Source organism: Oryzias latipes, chromosome 17 (genome assembly GCF_002234675.1).
Source record: "Oryzias latipes chromosome 17, ASM223467v1".
NCBI lineage: Eukaryota > Metazoa > Chordata > Actinopteri > Beloniformes > Adrianichthyidae > Oryzias > Oryzias latipes.
This window is the reverse complement of record NC_019875.2, coordinates 2,046,944-2,071,085: the sequence shown is the minus strand read 5'-3', so window position 1 is coordinate 2,071,085 and position 24,142 is coordinate 2,046,944. Positions and strand designations below refer to the sequence as shown.

The window sequence follows — 24,142 nt, the reverse complement described above, 5'->3', positions numbered from 1 at the left end:
GGACTAAAATGATGGTACCTCCATGAAAGACAGAGAACTAATTGCCCAGGGGGTCACGATGAACTCAGGTATGTCCTTTAATTGACATCACAGCTGTTTTCAAACCCATAATCAGTCAGTCTGCCTATTTAAAGGGAGACAAATAGTCACGTTTCTGTTTGGTGAAAAGGTGTGAACCACACTGAACGTGGAAAACAGAAAGCCAAGGAGAGAATTGTCCCAGGACGTTGGAAACAAAATTATAGACAAAAATCACAAAGGGAAAGGCTATAAAACCATCCCTAAGCAGCTTGAAGTTCCTGTGACCACAGTGGCACATATTATTAAGAAGTTTAAGACCCACAGGACAGTAGCCAACCTCCCTGGACGATGGAAGAGGAACATTGATGACAAATTGAGGAGATGGATAGTTGGAACTGTATCCAAAGAGCCCAGAACAACCTCCAAAGACATTAAAGGTGAACTCCTAGATCAAGGTACATCAGTGTCAGATCACACCATTCATGGTTGTTTGAGCCAGAGTGGCCTTCATGGGAGACGACCAAGGAGGACACCACTGTTGAAAGGAAATCATCAAAAAGCCAGACTGGAATTTGCAAAAATCCATGTTGACAAGCCAGAAAGCTTCTGGGAAAATGTCCTTTGGACAGATGAGACCAAACTGGAGCTTTTTGGTAAGGCACATCAGCTCTATGTTCATAGACTCAAAAATGAAGCACACAACCAAAAGAAAACTGCCCCTACTGTGAAACATGGAGGAGGCTCAGTTCTGTTTTGGGGCTGCTTTGCTGCATCTGCCACAGGGGGTCTTGAAGTTGTACAAGGTCAAATGAAATCTCCAGATTATCAAGGCATTCTGGGTAGAAATGTGCTGCCTAGTGTCAGAAAGCTTGGTCTCAGTCTCAGGTCATGGTTCTTCCAACAGGACAAGGATCCAAAACACACAGCTAAAAACCCCAAGAATGGCTGAGAGAAAAGCGTTGGACTATTCTGAAGTGGCCTTCTATGAGCCCAGATCTGAATCCCATTGAACATCAGTGGAAGGAGCTGAAACATGCTATTTAGAGAAGACACCCATCAAACCTGAGACAACTGGAGCAGTTTGCTGATGAGGAGTGGGCCAAAATACCTGTGGACAGGTGCAGAAGGCTCATTGACAAATACAGAAATCGTTTCATTGCAGTGATCGCCTCAAAAGGTTGTGCAACAAAATATGAAGTTATGGGTACCATCATTTTTGTCCAGCCCTATTTCATTTGTTTGTCTTTTTTAATAATTCTGTTAATCAAAATCTCAAAAGTAATGGCTGATTTTGATTATTTAATTTTCAATGAATTTTAATTTATTGTTACTTTTGAACATTTCAAGTCATTTCAGTGAGCATTGTGGACTTTCTTTCTTTAACTGAGGGGTACCAACCATTTTGTCCACCACTGTATACAGGCGGACATCCATACGTCACTACCAAATGCAAGTCCCTGATCTGTCAAAGTTCAGCAGCTTTCACTGTAAACTTTTAATGGCCACAAGTTTTCTACAAAGAGCCCAAAAACGGTCACTGAAACCTGTGAAAATGCCTAAACACCAGAGTTTTGAACTTTCAGCCCTGTGGACGTAGCATTGCAGTAATACGTACCACAGAACATCAGCTGCCTAAGCAGTACTCTGAATCAAGAAAACTTTGCTCTGACAATCATTTTTAAGTTTTGATTGCAGTCTACATACTAAGGGAAAAAATGTCCTCTTTTTTTTAAGCAAATTAATTTTCAAGCAAAAATTTTGCAATCTAATATTTTCCAACACATTATTGATGTCAGCAGTTGCAAGGGATAAATTCCAATTAAAACCTTTTTTTTAATATAAAAAGAGGCTACCCTTAGGTTAGATGGTCAGTTTTAAGCAGAACTACCTTTTTTGAGTGTTCAGTCCTTCAACAAAAACAATTTCACAAAGCAAACTGAGAGTTACACATGAGAATCCTAACACCACATGGGGTCGAGTTATAGAAGCAGCTGTGAATGTCATCCCTCAGGGCTGTGACAGTTAAAACTATCTTTTTAACCCCGTAATATCTTCTCTTTTTCCTCCCTCTGCCGGCACTGACCTTTCCACAACCCTCTATGTCACAGTTAAAGTTTCCCACATTTGTGTTACTCCACTCCCGCTTCTTTTCTCATCTTCCTCTATTAATATCCTCCTCTATGTCATCCTCTGCCTCCTCCCTCCTCTCACAGAGTTCTATCACATCAAAGGTGTGATGCAGGTCTTCCAGAGAGCAGATGCTTGCCCACACACATCTAGAAAAGTCAGTGGAGGATGAAATGGAAAAGTGAAAATGCCACTGCAGTTGAGAGAAACAGGGAATATAAGTATTGGGTCATGTGCAGAATCTGACCCCTAAATTCTACCTTTTTGCACATAGACTGTAAATCTCTTTGTCCTCCCCTCCTGTCTTAGCACCAACTTGATTTCTTGCCACTTTGACTATCTTAATGACTCCTGACTAGACTCTGCATTTTGAACTGAACTGCTGTGTTTCCATTTATCAAGTTGCTGCAGAATATCAAGGCTGTTTCCTGCAGAGCTGTGGTCAATTAGTACTGACCTCATAAAAAATACACGACGGTGACAGCTTTAAGCTGTGAGCAGCATCTATTTTGGTAACGGGGGCACATTAGAGATGGCCATGAGAGGTTTAGGGCTGAGGATGGCGAATTAAAATAATGCACAAGCCATAAGTGGCATATTAGGGGCCAGGATTCAGACTTTTATGACAAAACCGGTCATTCTAATGTGGCAAAGACACATGAAAGTAGAACATTAAAATTCCCACAGCAGCTTGTCTGTGAGTCATAACCACATGCATCCACTGTGGGTTAAAGCAGAACCACTGCTTCATCATTGTTGGTGGACTCAGTGGACTTTTCCACAGCAGGAGAGGCAGTTTTGGAGGCACAAAGCATCATAGCAGTGATTGATTTATTGGTAGAACGTGTGAAAAACACGTCAATTCTGTCTGCTTTGTTAAGTGTAAAACATAATTGAAGAAGATGTAACGATTTACAGCAGGTGTTGCTTGCCACACTAACCCAGAGGTTTCTGTCGACAGAAACACCTGTCCAGAATTTAATGGGAAAATAAAATGTCTTAATTCAGACTTTGGGAGTTGTTTTTATTTTTTATCATGCAGGCAGAGCGTTTGTCATAAAAACTAAACATGCTCAGTCAGCTGAAGGCATTGATGCTCATACACTGTCATATAAATAGCACGAGAAGAAAATTAAATTGGACTTGTAACATTTTTCCTTTAGCTGTTTATGACAGTAATCCCCAACCACCCAGGCTGTGGACCGGTTCTGATCTGTGGGACACTTGGTATCGGGCTGCAGAAGGAAAAAAAAGCCTGACCTACATTTCTTTCTGCTTAGGCCTGCACAATATACCGCAAATTTATCGTTATCGCAATATCCAGCTCTGCAATAGGCATATCGCAAAAGACTGCGAATATCGCAATAAATCGTCAACCCAAAATGTGTTGAAACAATCTTATGGCAGCTTGACACTTTTAACGAATCAAATAAATCCCTTTTTGCTTTGACCAATCAGATGGACGCCTTCCCATTGTTTACCAATCAGATGGAGGCCTATTATGTTAGATGTTTGTGACCTATGTCGATGAGGGTCATTTGGAGTGTAATTTTAAACTGTTTCTAATGAAATGGGAATGATGTGTTTGGCATTTTTCTATTTTTTTATATACGGCAAATTATATCGTTATCGCAATATTAATCTCTAATATCCCATATTGCAAGTTTTCTTCATATCGTGCAGCCCTATTTCTGCTTTATTTGTCTGATTCTGAAAGAAGTTTTATTTTGGAAAACTACTGGATTCTTTCCATCACATTCGACTCATTCTTGGTGCATGTCAAGTCCCGAGTTGAAAATCCATCCACTACTTTTTTAAAGCGGCTTCGCCGACCACTAAAACCCTCAAAATTAACAACAAACAAACACATTTGGAAAGTTATTTTGAGCAGAAAAGAGTCAGTGAAGAAACAAAGGAGCCTTTGACTTCAAAATAAAAGAAATCTGCGTTTAACAGAGAAAAAAACAGTAGTCTGTCTTCCAAACATGGATTTCTTTTGACATTTGTTCCCACAAATTATAATAATAATCCAGAATATTCAGCAACCCGCTCTAATGTTAAAAGGATGCTACTAATAAAGTTGTTCAAATGGCAAATTCCCATTTATGATTATATTTTACAAAATATCAGTTTTAGTGACCGTTTTTCTTTTTTTTTACTTATCCGTCACACATTACAAAATCTATATTTTAAGAGCCCCACATGAAATCTAGAGTACAAAAACGGCTACAGATATTATATTAGATGCCTTAGCTGAAGAATTTCTCAACAATGTGGCAAAACATATATTAATGCAAAAAGCCTTTCTACTAATCAAATCCGAGGTCATACTGACTAAATTCAAATCTAAGTAGTACCCTAGTCTGTGCCTCAAGGACACTACTACAGATAAGAAGGAGTTTTCTTCAAGATAGCATGCCAAGTAACTGTTAATGAACCCATATTTAATAATTAGCCTCTTGTTTGCTTCTAAAATGAGTTTTTCCTTGAGTACTATGTGATTCTTTACATGCATGCCTCATTAATTCATGACAAGCTTGCTGTTTCTTTCTTTCAGATAATCAGTGATGCATGATTGGTTCATAAACACTAAGACAGGCTAGTCTCTACTTTGACTAAAAAAACACACTGGCATTAATATTAACACAAACAGCCCAATACAAAAAGAGACTGTAGGAGAGATTGGGTTTGTGTGTTATATGACCAGAATCTATGGCCTTAAATATGTTATACTAAACTGTAAGTATTTGTCAGTCTCATATTTCACAAACAGTCTGACTAAAAAGATTAGATTGTAAATCATTGTGTAAATCAAACTCTACTTATACTTTAGTTAATGATCACTGTATTTAATTAAGCAAATGTGATTTAAGTGACGTTTTTGTTTTGTTTTATTTTCTGTCTTTTTAATCTATGAATTTCATAATTCCTGTAATGAGTTTGATAAATATGTGTAAATTCTTTATTGCTTTAAATACAATGCTTGAAATAAATCAATAAATCAAATTGTAAAAGAAAATTATAATATATAATATAATACTGGAAACTGCACATTTCAGGCTTCCGTATTCAAAACTTACATTTAGACCGGGCTGTCGAACATACGGCCTGCCCGCCAGATGGTTTAATGAAGAGTAAAATTATGTGGATGTTTTAAAAAAAAGAAGCAAATTTCTACTCCATCCCTGTGGCGAGTCATGTTTTTTACAGAAATAACCGAAATGCTCAACTCCACAACGGAGCAAAAGAAAAATAAGACAGGTGAACTTCAGGTGAATCTCTGCATGCGCATAAAGCAAGCCTAACAGCTCTGCGTCTGAGTAAGACGCAGTTTGGTTCTCTGCGAGCATTACCAATGTTATGTTGCTATAAGAATGATCAGTAGTGACTCCCTAATGACCAAAATGTTGTCAAAAAGAAAAAAAGGCTGAAGTAAAGCGCAGAGCTTTCCAGGAAAATGGAAAGAGTTTTATTTGTTCACAGAGCTGACGGCAGATCCAACATCTTTGAGGAGACCTGGGCGCCAAATGCAGGAAGCCAGTTATTGATTGTATTTTTGGTCGCTATCGATAAAAGCACCGACATCACAGATAAATACAGCTGTGCATATTTTTTAGAGGTGTTGCAGAGACCATCACAGTGGAGTTTCTTGAGTTGATGGACACAACAACAGCTGATGACATAGTCAGCTCTCTAATTACAGCGCTGGACAATGTTGGAGTGAACTGGTCATGTGATGTCAGTCGTGAAACTGATGGCGTCCCATCAAAGGTCAGGGAGACGGTAGGTGCTGCCACAAAATTCAGGCAGAGGCCAGGAAAAGATTCTTGGACATTTCATTGTGTTTTGCACACTTGAACGACCGTGAAATGTGCTGCTGCACAGGATTTTACAAGAAGGGCATGAGTAGACTTTACTTGTTGAGGAGACTCAACTCATTCAATGTTTGGAGCAGCATGCTCTACATGTTTTACCAGTCTGTCATGGCGACTGGGGTGCTGGCATCAAAAGCAAAGGCTGCCAACAGACTGGATAAACTCACTAAGAAAGCAGGATCTGTTATTGGCTCCAAGCATGCCAATCTGGAGGAGGTGGTGAGGGACAGACTACTGGCTAAACTGGGGACCATCATGGTCTGCAATGTAGTGGACAAACTGAGAAGCAGCTAGAGCAATAGAATCATTCACCCACACAGTGCTGAGGTACAGGAATTCATTCCTGAAAATCAGCCATCAGACTCATACACATCAATTCATCTGGTAGCCATGCATGTCCATGTAAATTAGAGTTTTTCTTCCCTTTTTTTCGCAGTATATTCCGTCTTTATCTTATTTTATGGTGTTGCTCCTACAACTGAGTTTCAATTAATTCAATTCAATTCAATTCAATTTTATTTGTATAGACCAAAATCACAACAACAGTCGTCTCGTTGGGCTACGAAGTAAAACATGAACTCAAAAGGATCACGAATACAAAGAGTTCAATAGGAAAATACTAAAATGAACTAACAAACTGACTAAGCTATACTGGCATCCCTGCCCTTAGACCCCCCTTCGCGGTAAGGAAAAACTCCCAAAAAAACCGGATTCCGGAAAAAACGAAGAAACCTCAGGGGTGCCCACATGAAGGAGGGATCCTCCCCCAGGACGGACAGGCGATTTACCAGAACTCTTAGAGAAGAATTAACTTATCTAAATCTACAACTACATATATAAAAGTCCAGCAGACGAGCTTCATCCAGCCGTGGTTGTGGGGACAGTCAAAGGCCCGAGTCGAGCCTGAGACAGGAACCACAGCCAGGTGTAGGAGCAGGAGCAGAGACGAGGTACTCGGTCAGGTACAGAGCAGAGACGAGCCAGAGATGAGCCAGAGGCAGGATCCACAGCCAGGTGTGGGAGCAGGAGCAAAGGCGAGGTAAACGGTCAGGAACTGGAGCACGGATGAACCAACTGGAATCTGGAAGCACTCCCACTCCCCAGGAGGGGAGAGGAAAAGAGGGACAATATATGAATCGCACTGCACCAAACAGGCATGGAGAACTAAATGATAAATTATGATCAAGAATAGAGGAGAGGAAGGGTAGAAGTAAAAAAAGGAAGTAAAAAAGGAAAGAGGACAGAACCCCAGTGCACCATAGTTACCCCAGCTTCAACTTCTAGCAGCCTTTTAAAAGAAATAGTTATTAAGTTTAATTTAAAGAAATTAACATTAAGTTAAATAATCTCTGAATACTAACTAGTCTGACAACAAGCCTGTCCAAAGAGGAATGTTTTCAGTCTAGCTTTGAATGTAGAAACTGAGTCGGCCTGTCTTACATGAGCTGGGAGTTTATTCCATAAGACAGGGGCTTGGTGGCTAAACGCTCTACCTCCAACCGTACTTTTACTAATTCTAGGAACCACAAGCAGTCCTGCATTTTGCGAGCGAAGTGTTCTCATTGGATGGTAAGGGACTATGGGGTCCTTAATATAGGACGGGGCCAGTCCATGTAAGGCCTTGTAGGTTAACAGGAGGATCTTGAACTTAATTCTAGAATCAACTGGGAGCCAATGGAGTGAAACCAACACAGGAGTGATGTGATCTCTTCTGCTAGTTCCAGCTAACAATCTAGCTGCTGCGTTCTGAACAAGCTGGAGACTTCTTAAGGAACTCTTAGGACATGCTGCCAACAAAGAGTTACAGTAATCCAGCCTCGACGTAACAAATGCATGGATGAGTTTTTCAGCATCACTCTTAGAAAGTATATTTCTGATCTTAGCAATATTCCGCAGGTGAAAAAAGGCAGTTCTACATGCCTGAGATATGTGAGCCTTAAATGACAAATCCTGGTCAAATAAAACCCCAAAGGTTTCTAACTGTGGAATTGGGGGCTATACTTATACCATCCAGGGAGACTATCTGAGCAGACAGAGCATCTCTGAGGTTTTTAGGACCAAGTATAATGACCTCAGTTTTTTCTGGGTTCAAGAGGAGGTAATTAATTGTCATCCAGGTCTTGATGTCACTGATGCAGGCGTTCAGTTTCTCTATCTGGTCATTCTGGTCAGGCTTCATGGATAAATACAACTGCGTATCGTCGGCATAACAATGGAAATTAATGCTGTATTTCCTGATTATGTTTCCTAGGGGTAACATATAAAGCGTAAACAGGATCGGTCCCAAGACTGAGCCCTGTGGGACTCCATAGTTGACTCGAGTGCACTGAGAGGAATGGCCATTTACATTAACGAACTGATACCTATCGGACAGATAGGATTTAAACCACTGGAGAGCAGATCCTCTGATCCCTATGTCCTGCTCTAATCTATGGAGTAAAATACTGTGGTCGATAGTGTCAAAGGCTGCACTGAGGTCTAACAGGACCAGAATAGAAAGTAGTCCCTTTTCTGAGGCCAATAACAAGTCATTAGAGACTCTAACTAGTGCAGTTTCCGTACTGTGGTGAGGTCTAAACCCCGACTGAAAGTCTTCAAAGTGGCTGTTGTCCTGTAGGTGGCAGTAAAGCTGCTTAACTACAACTCTTTCTAGGATTTTAGAAATAAAGGGCAGGTTTGATATCGGTCTATAGTTGTCCAAGATGCTAGGATCCAAACTGGGCTTTTTCAGAAGAGGTTTAACAACTGCATATTTAAAAGACTGTGGCACGTAACCCATTTCCAGAGAGGTATTTATCATTGTTAATATGGGATCATTAATTAGGGGAAAAGTTTCTTTAAAAAGTCTGGTGGGAATTGGGTCTAACAGACATTACTAAAGTTGATCTTAATCTTAATCTCAATTTGAATCCTGATATTTATGAACAGGTGAATGTTCAGGAGAGAAAGGGAGGTTAACTACAAATTATTTTTTATGTTCACAAATGTTTGAACGTTTAATTTGATACTGAAATGAATTTTTGGTTGATTTTTAGTTGTATTTTTCATTGATTTGCACATTTACATTTTAGGCAGGGTGTTTAATTTTTTTTCCAAGAGAAATGCATTTTATGTTTTATCCATTGGCCTCTGTGAATGAATGTGCAATAATAAGTGATTAGGCTACCATTTTGGTTGAGGCATTTTTTCCAAATGAGAAAAATATATTACCAATGGCACTTTGACCATTTGTGTTGTATTTGAAATGCTTTTTTGATAAAGCTTAGTAGATTTGAGTTTAAATGCAATTTTTATTTAGTTTTGTTTTTATACCTGTCTTAAAGATTAGGACACTGAGGTTTTTTGATGTTTCTTAGCTTGAATACTCCCCTACAAGAACAGCTTAGGTGTATTTTTAATCAAGGTTTTACAAGCATTGACAGTAGAGCTGGATAGAGATAGTGAAACGACACCCAGAGAAAATGGTTTACTTCCAGTTCCAACCAAATGAAGTCAATTCAGTCGCCCCTTACCCGCAACATGTCGTTAGCCATTTTGGAACCAGACATCCTCAGTAAGCTGTGATTGGTCCATGTTAGTTTTAGTCTACATTTTTATCATAACCTGTCTCTCCAACCGGTAGCGAGCATGATAGAAGGCCACACCCCTTCCACTGAAAGCAGACTCTGGAAAATCTGTCAATCAAATGCTCTGCGCTTTCAACATGAAGCCACTCCTTTTATTGAGGCATCTGATTGAGTCAGTTTATAAATTGAATAAATTGCTCTACAGCAAAAATACAATAAGAAAATATGTAGCAGAGCAAATTATTCTGGTTATTCTGACAAATATAATGACTGAGCAGTAACGGCTTTTTGGGACCAAAAGGTAATACCTGTTTGGAACACGAGGGGAGGGGGGAGGGGTCACTCAGTCCAGTTCTCATAGACAGTCAATGTTTACAAAGTCCCACAAAATACTTAAAAGCTTCTTTTTAATAGTAATTTGTATTTATTTTGAAACTTCATTTCAACTTCCCCTTATTTAAAAACTTGAACAATCACAGAAGATAACTCGTCCGTTTCAGAACAGTCTTAGCACCCTTTAATATTCCCCCAGAGCCCACACAGCTTAAATTGCACATTCTGCTCAACTTGACATAATTAGCAAAGACACTTACACAAAGATGAAGATGAAGAATTCATGCTCAGCCACTTAAATTCCTGTTCCTTATTTAGAAGTCTTTCTCACCTGACAAAACCCATCTCTCCAAGACAGTACATGACCTTTCTTACTTAACACTAAGACTAACTTAGTAAAAGGTTTCAGAGACCAGTTTCCAATTACTAAAAGTAACCAGTTAGTCACCTTCAGTGAAAGTCGAGTCAGTGTTCATGCATTCACCCTGTAGTCTGTTATTATAAAATACAATTAGAGTTTGTTGGTATTCTTCAGTTATGTGTTTTTATGCAGCAACATTTCAGGATTTTTTAATCATATTTTAAAACACAGAAACAGCTGAAATAAAACTAATAAAACTCAGAAAAAAGGTGCGAGACCATAACGGAAAATGACAGCTACAAAATGAAGTGTAACTATCAATCATTTGCATGGGGCTGATGTGTAACATGATTAATGATGCACTGAATGAAAACTGTTTCACTCGTGCCTCAGGAGAAGATGGCTTTGCATGAATAAATGATGGACCATTTACTGATTGCTGCTTGACCTGGATCTTAAATTTGACTACAGCAAGCGCCCAGCAAGGGCTGGAGGGAAAAAGGTGCGTTCCTGTAAAAGTGGCTTGACTGTGAAACACTGGCTCTGTTATTGTTCTAAGACTTGTTACATTACAAAAGATTATGATGCTGTCCCACACAGTTTTCCACTTTTACTGTTGCCTTGCATCTTTTTTTAACAAATTAGCATGGCATATTATGTCCACTTTGAGTGGTAAAACACACCTAGATGAGTGACACCTAATGGGACTTTAAATTTAACTTCTAAAATGACAACATTCAGCCGTGGACACACTTAAAATACTTATGAAAAATGCAACAAGTGTATTTAAAGTGATGCCTTTAAAATGTAGTTGTTTCATGTAATCCATGGTGTCCATGGATTACATGAAATCTTTCCACCTTTATCCACCTTTGTCATGGTAGGTAGAACACGTCAATGTAAGGGGGGGGTCATCTAAGATAGCACAAGGGTTAAGTTTGTTCGCAAAGAAATAAAAACAAAATCAACTATTATGCAGAAAAAACTAAGGGTTGTTTTGTTACACACACAACGCAAACGCACACATGGACTAAATCAAATTTTAAATATAAATAAAGGTTTTAAAACTTGAGACTTGACGTGAACTTGAATGGAAAAACGTTGGATTTGAACTTGCAAAAGCAGACTTGTAAGCATCTTGTTTACATTCTTGCAATTCTTTATCTTGGAAATGCCACGCTCTATGCGCGCCTCTCTAAATGCAGCAGCGATGTCACACTGACCCTATGAAATATCTACTTCACAGCAGCAAATACCCAGCACCCCAAATATAATCAATGGACAAAAACACCTTAGAGTCTGAGTGTCATGACCTGCTCCAAGAATTGCCTCTGCCAAAATACATCATTCAAAGATACCTGTGAGATTTGTTGCAACTCAAAATGAGGAAAAGCTTTCATTTTGCAAATAAATCTTCAGTTACTTTTTTCATCCTAGCTGTCATCACGTGTTTATAGTCAATTAAAGTTTATCTTACAGTACTTAGTGATGACAGGAAAGTTTGCTCTCTCAGCCTGCCTTAATACAATAAAGCACAAGACAGGGAAGCTTTCATAGAGGCAGTGGTTCTTAAAAAGTAGTTTACAGAAGTGCAGAAAAACATTAAATTGAACAAAAGTGATAGAAATGAAATATTTTAATGTAACACATTTGAAAAGAGTTCCATTTGCAGAACCTATTTTTTCATCATGAAGCAGCTTCCGTCTGTGTGCAGCACAGAAGCTGAAAGCAGATTCATCCACTTTGGTTCTGATTCAGTTCTACCAGCTAATTGTCTCATGCAGTTCTCAGAGACCTTCTGGGATTTTCAACCAAAAGCACATCTGAGAAGTCTCTGGGTGCTACACATTTACTGAGAGAGCTGGACTGACTGACCTCTCCCCCCTAGTGTTTCAAACAGGAAGTATCTGATTGCTCCAAGAAGCCAAAATCCAATAGACTTGTATGGAGAAATTAACAGCTACTCTGTCATTCTAGTTGTCATAATAACCATTCTGGCTACCTTTCTTTTAACATGTTCTTTATAATCCTTTTTTTTGTAATCAAACTCAAACTCAAATTCAAACTATATTTATTTATACAGCGCCTTTCATTTTGGTTAAAAACACAAAGCGCTTAACATAAAAACAGATAAAACAGTCATAAAAAATGAAAGTTGTTCAAAACAGAAACAAAGGACAATCCCACAAAGAAGGTACCCCTCCCTCACCCCCCCCCCCCCCGCCCCCATCCCCACCCACCCAGTTACCCTAGTAGAACAGTGAACAAAAACAAATAACTGCAGTTGAAGAAGGTCTGGCTTGGTACTGCTGTGAGGAAACGATATCATGGGGATCCATTCATTCCAAGGCCCAGCCGGACCACAGGGGCCATTACCGCAGCGCCCGCCCAACACAGGGCAGCCCAGGGCCCCATCCATGGCTATTAGACCACAGAGTGGGACCCCAGCCCGCCCAACCAGAACCGGCACCACAGCAACGGCACGCCCTACAGGTCAAGCTGGTGGTGCCCAAGAACGATGGATCCCCCAGAGGAAACAATGACACATGTTTGACACATGTTTCTTTATTGCAAGTTATCCAAGTTATAAACTGAACAATCAGATGTCTCAATAAAAGTATTTGTACCTGCTGGCCCCCATGTCCAACGTTTGATGCATTTGATTGACCGATTCTCCCAAACTCACTTTCAGCAGTAGGGGTGTGGATTTTCAACAAGCTCACTCTTAACTGTCGAGAGTGGTTACCATAGAAACATTGACAGTTCATTTGGTTGGAGCTGAATGTAAACCATTTTCTATGGATGACGACACACTCAACATATACTGTATATGGTTCTAAATCCTTTAGTGATGCAGCAGTACTTTCAAACAAATTCTATTTTGAACTGGAAGCCCCTGTAAGGACTTGAGAACAAGAGTGATTTGGCCATTTTTCCTGCTTCTTGTTAAAACTCTGGCAGCAGCGTTCTGAATGAGCAGCACTTTTCTAAGTGTCTTTTTAGACTGAAGACTCTTCCAGCCTGCAAGAGATGAAGGCATGAATCAGCTTCCCTAAATCCTAGCTGGACATGAGGTCTCTAAAACTCAAATTAGATTGAGGTGAAAAATGTGGCCTTAACTGTGCACACTAAAACTCAGCCTGAGTCCATTTTAACACCAAGATTTCCAGTGTTGCCTTAGCTTAACCAGCTCTTCAGTTATCTTGTTTCTTTCCTTCTTGTCACTGAAAACATTGACGTGTGAGTTTTTATTGTATAAATGATGAATGTTAGTCTGCCTCCTCATGTTTAGCTGCTCTGAGCAGCACCAATGACAGTCTTTGAACCGTGAAGCTGTCAAGTATCTAAATCTGAAAGTATTGTTCAGTCATTCAGAGTTAAACACACCATGAGGCAGAGATGGGTTCTGATCTTGTTCCCTTCTAAACTCCAACAGGTTAAAAGGAAAAAAAAAAACATCTTCAACCATAAAACAAAGATTATTTTTACTGCCTTCTTCTTTTTTATCCACATATAAAAGCCCAACCAGTCTGTTGACTATGAACTTGGACACAGTTGTGTTTCTCATTTTCTGCCAGCTGATGCGCTGACATGTGTTAAGGCTGATCAAGACATAGATGTAAAGCAGACATTACTGTAATACCTTTACTATTCACCCCAAAAAAGGCAGCTTTTCGAAATAAAAGACCAAAAAAAAAGATCAACCAAAAACAATTAACATGAAAAAATTACCATAAATCCCTTAAATTATTGATGATCTCCTGGAAATCAGCTTTGACATTGACATTTTTTAATTACATCAAATATCACATTAAACTAAGAGTCATTAACAAAGGTTTATTCTTGTTTATTTAGTCAGCCTGATAATGAGATCTAAGGTGAGCCGTGTGCTGCTTAAAACACTAACAAGCTCCCATTAGGATGCCAGTGCTATGAAACAAAACACAAACATTTAGCAAAAGATTGTCTTTTAACTTATTCAAGTATTAAACAGAATAAACTTTAACCCGTAAGAACCCATGGTGACATCAGTGTAAAAGAAAAAAAGCAGAAATGTGTTTAGTGGTCGTCTTGGTTTGTGGTGTCTACTACATTATTCTATTTTTCAGGAAAAATGGTTCTGGGTTCCTCTGGGTTAAGTAATGTTTGAGCAGGTACAGGTAGCATCCACAAGAGGGCAGATAATTGAGCTCAGACCATAAAGAAATCTAAATTTAATGTGTTCAGTCAAGGAAAAAACAGTTAAAAGGATTTGTGTGGATGTAAGAAAGATGGTATTTCAAAACCCCTGAATCACATCTTCTTGTCTCAGGTTCATTTTAGAAGACATTCACAACAGCTATCCAAACAAGTGAAAGACTAGTGAGGACCCCAACATGTCAGATACATAAACTTGAAAGAAATCCTAATCTTGTTCTCAAAGATGAGCTGTTCAGGCACTATTTCTGCCGAGCTGCAGAAACATCTGCAGACATCGTGTGTCAACAATAGCAGGTCAGAACCAACCACACCTCTAACAGGTATCATGTTTAGAAAAGTCAGTCCAAAGAAACCGCCTGTGATTTCCTGCTGACCTCCCACAACCAATATGCGAAAGGAGCAGCCGTCACAGAAAACAGAACTGGCATGAGACATCAGAGCGCACCGCTCAGCCATAAACCCACTAAGATCATCAATCTCCAATAAAAAAAAAATCCTTCTGCAGAAAAATCTTCACTCTTCACAGATTCATTTGCTTAATTTCTTCATTCATCTGCTGTTTTATTTTAGCTTTTATTTGACTAGATTGATAGACAGTAAAAATCTGAAGAAAAATGAAAAATAAAAATGGAAACCAAAGGTTGCCCTGCGACAGACTGGCGGCCTCTCCGGGGTGTCCCCGGCCTTCGCCCACAAGTGGCCGGGATAGGCTCCAGCAGCCCAGTGACCCCAAAAGGGAACAAACGGAATGGAAAATTAAAGAAATGAAACTAAGGGCAATTCTGTGTTCTCTTTTTAAATAAACCACAAAACGGATGTTATTTCTGAGCCACTAAATAGAGTTTTTTGGATCAGAACTGTCACCTTGTCTGTGTCCGAATTCCCTCACTAATCCATAACCCCTAAAAGTCCATATAGTGCAGAATATCCAGTGTCATGAATTCTAACTCAATTTAGACACCATTTCTGCATTTTTTATGTTTTCATTTTTTTTATTAGGGCAGCACAATATGAGGAAAACTTGAGAGGTCTGATACTAGTGATCAATATTGTGACAATATGACTTACAATACATGAACAAATAGCAAAACAAAAACATCCATTTTCACTGCAACAGTTTAATTCAAATAAAAGCCAACATAAATCTTAATTTCTACTTCAAATGACCCATCTACATAGGAGGCAGGCATTAACCTAAAAAGGCTCCATTCAATTGGTCAAATGCCTTAAAGGGCTTCATTTGATTTGTTAAATATTTTAGGCTGCCATGAGTTTGTTTGTGTGTAAACATTTAACGTAGGCCTGCACAATTACTCGCAAATTCATCGTCAGCGCGATTTCAAGCTCTGCGATATCCATATCGCAAAAGTCGGGGAAAATCTATATAACTGGTTAACCTTAAATGTGCTAAAACAATCTTACGACATCTTGAACTATTTAATGAATTGAATAAATCCCTTTATGCATTTGACCAACCTTTTATGTTAGATGTCGCTCTCCTAATTAGATGAGGGTCATTTGGAGAATAATTTAAAGTATTTTGAGTCTTAAATTAAACTTTTGCAGTGAAATGGAAATGTTTTTGTTGTTTTTGCCATTTGTTCGTATATCGCAAGTTATATCATCATCACAATATTGATCACTAACATCGCATATTGTGAGTTTTCCTCATTTTGTTTAGCCCTAATTTAAGTCAAGGCAAGGCAAGGCAAGTTTATTTGTATAGCACAATTCGTACACAAAGTAATTCAAGGTGCTTCACAAAACAGAAAAATGCATTAAAATCACAATACATCATAGAAATAATCAACATAAAATTTACTTTAAAAGAAAAGGAGAAAAAAAAAAAAAAAAAAGATTTAAAAAGAAAGGAAGGAAAGAAAAGTGCAGATAGGACCTTTCAGTCATATACACGGCTAAACAGAAATGTTTTAAGTCTAGATTTGAACATGAACACAGAAGAGGCCTGTCTTACGACTTCAGGGAGGCTGTTCCAGATTTTAGCTGCAGAATATTGGAACGCTGATTCCCCTTGTTTAGTTCTGACTCTGGGAATCAACAGGAGGCCGGTCCCTGAGGTCCTCAGAGTACGAGATGGTTCATATGGCACTAACATGTCAGAGATGTACTTTGGTGCGTGGCCATGGAGAGACTTGTACACAAGCAGAGCTGCTTTGAAGTCTATTCTTTGAGGTACAGGGAGCCAGTGCAGAGACCTGAGCACAGGACTAATGTGATCATACTTCCTGGTTCTGGTCAGGACTCGAGCAGCAGCATTCTGGATGTACTGAAGCTGTTTTACAGCTCGTTTGGAGAGGCCGGTGAGCAGGCCGTTACAGTAGTCTAACCTACTGGAGACAAATGCATGGATAAGTATCTCCAGGTCTCGCTTTGAGATTATGTTTTTGATTTTGGCAATGTTTTTCAGATGGTAAAATGCCGCTGATGTTACTGACTTGATATGGCTGTTAAAGTTCAGGTCAGAGTCCATGATTACCCCTAGATTTCTGACTTGATTTGAGGGTTTAAGAGACAGAGAATGAAGGTAGCTGCTGACACTTTCTCTTTGTTTCTGTGGGCCAAAAATAATAACTTCGGTCTTGTTTGAGTTTAGCTGGAGAAAGTTGTCCTGCATCCACGCGCTGATCTGTTGGAGGCAGTGGTTGAGTGAATCCACTGGCTCATATTCACCTGTTGTCAGTGACACATAGATCACATAGATTTAACGTGACCATTTACCATTTTTGAACAATTTTTGAACAAGCCCTACTAAGCAGTGAGGGAATTTGGACACAAGCTGTGTTTTGATCACTATTGTTCTGATTTCTGTTGATATTTAAAGTTGAAGTTTAAGGACATTTTTGCTAAAAGAATTGTTTAAATATTAGTCGTCAGTATCGGCCACAACATGTCTAAAAATATTTACATACGGGCAGGAAGTCAATATCATCCATCCCCACGCTGCAACTGCATTTGCTAACTAAACTTGTTTTTCACTGGATGACCCCTACTTTGTGTCCACAACGAAATATAGTTTAGTTTTGAAGACTAGACAGATGAGTCACTGATGAAAACATCTTTACAAGATTATTTTGGCTATTTTTGTCCCCAGAAAGAGGAAAGCCAGAAAAAACAAAGAGACAATGTCAAAAGGTGCAAAAAAGCACTTTGGAAGTTTTGGAAGGACACACTCCTGAATCTCCTCACATTTGCAGATCTTAAGTCCTCTGGCTTATAGGTCATTGTCGTTCCGTCTGCTAAAATTTGTACCTTGTTGTGACATGCTAAGAAACATTGAATCTTGAAAGGCTGAGACCTGCAGCTTGGCTTCATGCACGTCTGCAGTCTTTTCTCATTATGCTGCTGTGGTTTATGGTCCTTGCATGATGACTGTGCTGCTCTGTTAGGCTGTGGGACTCGAACACGCAGAGAAAATGGCTCAAACACAAGTTCAGGTTGGACCAGGGACAGAAGATTTACCAGAACTTGTTCGCTCTAACAACTGGGCACAAAGGGTGGAAGGAGACTGTTCATTGTGTGAGCACAAGCAGAAACGCCAGCAGAGACCAGAAGAAACCCACTGAAATACAAGCCAAACAACTACACAAAGCAGAAGGAGGAGAAATGCAGAGAGAAATGAAGCATTTTGGTCATGAAACATTGAGAAACGCACAGCTGTGAAGAAAAAAGCTGCAGGTGATGCGGGGGGGCTGGGACATGGGGAGCACAGAGAGATGGAGAAGAGGGAGGCAGGAAACGAGGTGAGAAAAACGGAATTTTCTTTATGAGCCGAAGGACGGGAGTTGAGCTGGACAGGAAAAAGTGATGCGAGTCAAAAAAAAACAGCAGAAAAGACGGGATAGAGATGAAGACGAGTGGAGCAGGCACAAAAACTCTTCTGGCACGGAACATCTTCATCTGACCAAAAAAAAGCCTCTTCCTCACTAGTTTAAATTAAACTCATAAAGCGAAGAATTTGTGTGAAAGTTGCCTCAGATTGCATCCTTATACAGAGGTTGTTGAAGGAAAGGAGAGAAATTAACACACTAAGATTTAAGAATTTGTGTAAACAGTCTTTACCAACCCTAAATCATCTCAGCCGTCTCCATTTAGCCATTTTTCATCTCTTTTGCGCTGAACGTTCACAGTGAATCTTGTGTTGGAGATCTAGCAGCTTCTGAACGCCTCTCCAGGCCGTATTGAAGGGTTTTCTCAGACTTAAACCAGGTTTGAGACAACAAACAGGCTGCGTCCCAGGAGGCTCTGCGCGCTGCGCTGCGGAGGGCAGCAAATGAATTAAAAAAAAAACCGTGATCCCGTCCATGGACACAACAGATGAGACTGAGCCGTTTCATGCACTTTGGAGTAGAATTAGAATGTTTGCTTAAGTTAAAGCACCTGAAAACCCAACAGTTGCATTTCTTGGTCAGACTGCAGGAAGACTAAATTACAAATAACCACAATTTAATGTTGCTCAATTTTCATCGCAGGTGAACCATATCTGTAACTCTAAAAAATAAAAATAAAAAAGGAAAAAACGTATCATTCCCAAGTTATATCTATAACCACTCATTGCAACAAAACATTTGATCAAGCATCGTCTGCAGGTGTCTGATGCTCGGACTCTTCTGTGTCCTCTGCAGAAAAGTAAAAGCGCGCAGCCGACTCACCTCCCGCGTTTGTCCCAAGCGCGCAAAGGAGCAGCAGAGCGGCGCCAGCAGTAATTCCAGAGACTCTTCCAGCCTCCACATCCATGATGAAAGCGCAGAGGGAGCTGCTGGGAGACACGCACGGACAGACGACTTCTCCTCTCCAAGACAGATCTCCTCCAAGCCGACTGAAGGGAGGGAGGGAGGGAGGGAGGGAGGGAGGGAGGGCGGGAGGAGGCGCAGAGGCAGCGCGGACTACATGCCGACGTCCTCAAAAGGGATGAACTTAAACGCACCACGGAGGGAAATTTGATCCAGACACAAATGTATTGATCCAACAGGGAGGATTTATGGAAGCAATTCTATAGCATGATTAAAAATAAAAGTCAAAACCAGATATGCTTTTTCATTTTCAAAATGAAGCTGCATTTTTTGACTCAAAATTCAAATGAAAAATCAATCCTTCAAAATGCTTTTTCGTTTTCTTCTTCAACACTGCTTCTTATTCTGTCACTTAATTAAAATGATTATGAAAATGGTATTTGACATTTCATTTTCAAACAGTTCTCTGGTAAATGTGTAGCAAAATTCATTTAGAAATGTCTAACTTTACAATTAAATTGGAGTAACAGAAATGCTTTTTCATTTTCAAAATGAAGCTGCATCAAATGTCTCAAAATAAAATGAAAAATCAATACTTCAAAATGTTAACTTAAAAACAGCTTATTCTGTGTCATAACTAAAACGAAAATGCAAAGACGTGTTAGCATTAGGCTAATATGTGCTTAAAACATTAGCCGTGGAGGTACTTAAAACCCTGAACGGGCAATGAGCATCTTGGATGTAAATATGTGGGAATTACATCATCCTTCATTTTGTTCTGGAAACACAAATTCATATGAATGTTTCTCAGATCGTAGCAGCGCATCCGCCTTCGGCGATCAGCAGCTTCGGGTCGCTGTGCGAAGGCAGCTGCAGGTCCGAAGAAAAAAAGCTTGTCCAGCGGGGTGGGTTTCGACGAACCGCAGTGCGTCCAAAGGAGGACCCCAGAGGGCAGAAATGCTGCTATGTAGTCCTGTGAAGCAGTGTAAAATCATCAGAAGTTCACAACCATCACAAAGCCGCCTCCTCTGCCGCTAACACAAAGCTCCACTGCTCCTAGCATGTGTCTGTTAGCAGCCGGACAGACACAGATAGCACTGACATCATCGCCCCGCCTCCCTGCTGGAAATGCTTATTCGATTTGAATGATGTGACACTGTTAGCAGGGTGGATGTGAAAATGAAAATGCAATCCCCTCTTTGCATTTTAGTTTTAATCAGTGGCGGTTCTACCCTGAATTACTCCCCGGGCGAGACCCTCCTCTGGCGCCCCCCCCCCCCCCCCCCCCCCCCAATAGAGTCACTTTGTCCATTTATTGTAACTGAAAATACAGTTAGGAAATATTTAATAAACACAAATAATCTGAAATAAATATTATAAACTACAAATCACACTAATAATACACTAGAATAAATGTAACTGCAGCACTAAGAAGAGAAAACACTAACTAAAACCTAACCTTTGTGGCCTTCCTGATGCAAGCTTGTCAATAACGTCATCATATGAAATCTGCTCCCCCCCTGAATGATTGATACTAACAACAGCAGGTTAGTGAGTTGCTCCTGAGACATTGGTGACCTCAGGTATGACTTGATCAACTGGAGTTTTGAAAAGCTAACAGCAGCAGCAGCAGCAGCAGCAGCAGCAGCAGCATGCTACCATCACAGCTTATTTAACATTATGAACTAATATACAACAATAAAACACAACAAAAACTTTGTGTTACAGCAGAGCAGACAGACACACGAATCATAACTAATGTTACAAGTTAAGGCAGAGCAAACATTTAAGAATAAATATCTTAAAAATGACGTTATTTGCAATATTTGGGCCTACTTCAGTTTTGGTCATGATAGACCAAACAAGAGATTTTTCCTCTGCAACGTTGTTGTTGTTGTAGGGCAGGTAGCATTCGAATTTAGAAAACGTGCATCTAGCTATGCGATAATACCCTTTTCTTTGTCTCTTTTCTCCTCTTCTTCTCTTTTCTTTCTAAATTGGGCACCAGCTTTGACCTTTTTTCTCCATATTTCAGATGTTTTTGCATTTAGCATAAATGTCCTGACATAGGTATCAAGTCTGTCGACTAAACCAACTGTCATCTAAGTGAAGAATTTTTTTTGTTTTCCCATTTTTTATTTGGGCATTTCACACAAAAATAACCAAAAAAGCATGATTTTTTATACCTTTTTTATACTCGCAGCCCCCCCGTTCGTCAAACATTTCCAGCAGGAGCGCGTGCAGCTGCACCCAGGGGCGCCAATTCGCTACATGGCGGTGCAATTTTTATTTTTATTTTTTCATCAAGCACTGAGCCGCGGCCCGCGACCGTTGCCCCCCTGGAAGAAGATCCAGCCAGGTTTGCGCATGCGTTTTGTGCTCCGTGCTCACCTCAGCCTGCACCCTTCACCCCGCGCCCCCTCCCTTCTCCTTCTTCACCCCGCGCCCCCTCCCTTCTCCTTCTCACACACATTTGCGTCTACTTCTCAAAGACAGGAGGGAGCGCAGCTGCGGGGCGGGGGCGCCGCCAGGTTTCAGGCTGTTACAAACTCTGTGATATAAGTAAACCAATAGTGGTGCATAAAGTATTTTACAAGAGCTGAGCCGCTGGCGCCGCCCCTCCGTCATTTTTCCGCCCCGGGCGATCGCCCGTATGGCCCGTGCCTAAAACCGCTACTGGTTTTAATTATAACATAGAATAAGCGGTTTTTAAGTAGAAATGAAAAACATTTTGAAGGATTGATTTTTCATTTTAATTTTGAGTCATTTGATGCAGTTACATTTAGAAAATGAAAAAGCATTTCTGTGAATCCATTTTAATTGTCAAATTAGACATTTCTAAATGAATTTTGTTACACATTTACCAGGAACCTTTTTGAAGATGAAATGTCAAATACCATTTTCTTTAGACCAGAGCCCAACATGCTGCTGACGACCTTCAACTGGCTGAGAGGCTTAACACCTTTTATGCCAGGTTTGAAGTCCCACTCCCCTCCTCCATCCCCCCTCACTGAACAGGTTTCCTCAGCAACTTTGGAGCCACATTCCTCCCCCACCACTCTCACTGAGGACAGCACGACCCCTCCAGACCACCTCTCCCCCACCACTGTCTTCTCGGTGACAGAAGAGGAGGTGCTCAAGCTTTTCCGGAAGCAAAACCCACCGAAGGCTCCTGGTCCGGATGTCATCATTCAAGACACTGAACCCCACCTTGCCTCTGGTGGTAGGCGGGCGCCTGTGTTTGGCAGCGGAGCCGCCACCAGTGTGTAAATGTGTGAGTGAATGTGTGTGTGACTGGGTGAATGGGTCCGTGACTGTAACGCGCTTTGTCCTTGTAGGACGAAAGGCGCTATATAAGTATACGCCATTTACCATTTACCATCTCCCCTGTCACCCTGAAACACTGTGCAGGCGAACTGACAGCGGTCTTCACAGACATTTTTAACACTTCCCTGCAGTCCTGCCACGTCCCGGCCTGCTTCAAACTGTCCACCATAGTCCCTGTCCCCAAGAAGCCCCCGCATAACTGGTCTTAATGACTACAGGCCTGTGGCACTTACGTCTGTAGTCATGAAGTCATTCGAGCGTCTGGTCCTCCCCCACCTCAAGTCCTTCACCTCCCCCCTCCTGGACCCTCTACAGTTCGCCTACAGAGCCAACAGGTCTGTAGACGATGCTATCAACCTGGCCCTCCACTTCATCCTGCAGCATCTGGACTCCCCGGGTACCTATGCGAGGATCCTGTTCGTGGACTTTAGCTCTGCATTCAATACTATCCTCCCTTCTCTGCTCCAGGAAAAGCTCCACCAGCTAAACGTGCCTGACTCCACCTGCAGGTGGATCTCTGACTTCCTAATGGACCGGAGGCAGTGTGTGCGGCTGGGGAAGAAGATCTCCACCACCCAATTTATCAGCACAGGATCTCCACAGGGCTGTGTACTTTCTCCTCTGCTCTTCTCCCTGTACGCTAACTGCTGGAGCCTCCAGCCATGACTCTGTTAAACTGATCAAGTTTGCAGATGACACCACCCTCATCGGGCTCATCTCTAACGATGATGAGTCTGCCTACAGGAGGGAAGTGGACCGGCTGGTGTCGTGGTGCAGGATCAACAACCTGGAGCTGAACCCCCAGAAGACAGTGGAGATGATAGTGGACTTCAAGAAAGTCACAGCAGCCCCCTCATCCCCCCTCATCCTGACAGACTCTACCATCACCATAGTGGACTCTGTCCGCTTCCTCGGCACCACCATCACCCAGGACCTCAAGTGGGAGCCGTCCATCAGCCCTCTGCTCAAAAAGGCCCAGCAGAGGATGTACTTCCTGAGGCAGTTGAAGAGAGCCAAGCTGCCGGCCCAGATGATGGTGAAGTTCTACACGGCCATCATTGAGTCCATCCTCACCTCTTCCATCACAGTGTGGTACGCTGGAGCCACAACCAGGGACATTAACAGACTGCAGCGTATTGTGCGCTCAGCTGAGAAGGTGATTGGCTGCAGCCTTCCATCTGTCCAGGAACTATACATCTCCAGAACCCGGGGACGTGCAGGCCGGATAGCAGCCGACCCTTCTCACCCTGGAAATGATCTACTGGAACTACTCCCTTCAGGCAGAAGGCTAAGGTCCATCAGGACCAGAATCTCAAGACACAGGAACAGTTTCTTTCCCTCTGCAGTCAGACTCATGAACACCTTTTAACTCCTACACCCTCTTAAACTTCACTTCTGTGTCCAGTCAGTCACCAGCCCACCACCTGCACCTTGATCACTCTCAGTTTGCACTGTTTTTGGCACTGTTTTGCTCTAACTCCATCTATTTATTGTTCTGACCATTGTGTCATTTTAAATTTTTGCTTACTGTTGTTCTGTTGTTTTATGTTGAAGCAAATTCCAATTCTGTGAAACTTCACT

The 24,142-nt window shown here is 41.0% G+C and overlaps 1 protein-coding gene across 2 annotated transcripts in view; it reads right to left on the bottom strand.

Annotated features, from left to right (window-relative positions):
• Positions 1–19,324, bottom strand: part of LOC105356097 (contactin-associated protein-like 4) — an 84,091-nt gene extending 64,767 nt beyond the window's left edge. For both annotated transcript variants that reach the window (XM_011485978.3, XM_023965351.1), the window contains exon 1: positions 19,154–19,324. In XM_011485978.3, the coding sequence (XP_011484280.2) occupies positions 19,154–19,238 (85 nt within the window). In that variant the 5' untranslated portion in view covers positions 19,239–19,324. The remainder of the gene's footprint in view (positions 1–19,153) is intronic.
• Between the last annotated feature and the right edge of the window lie 4,818 nt (positions 19,325–24,142).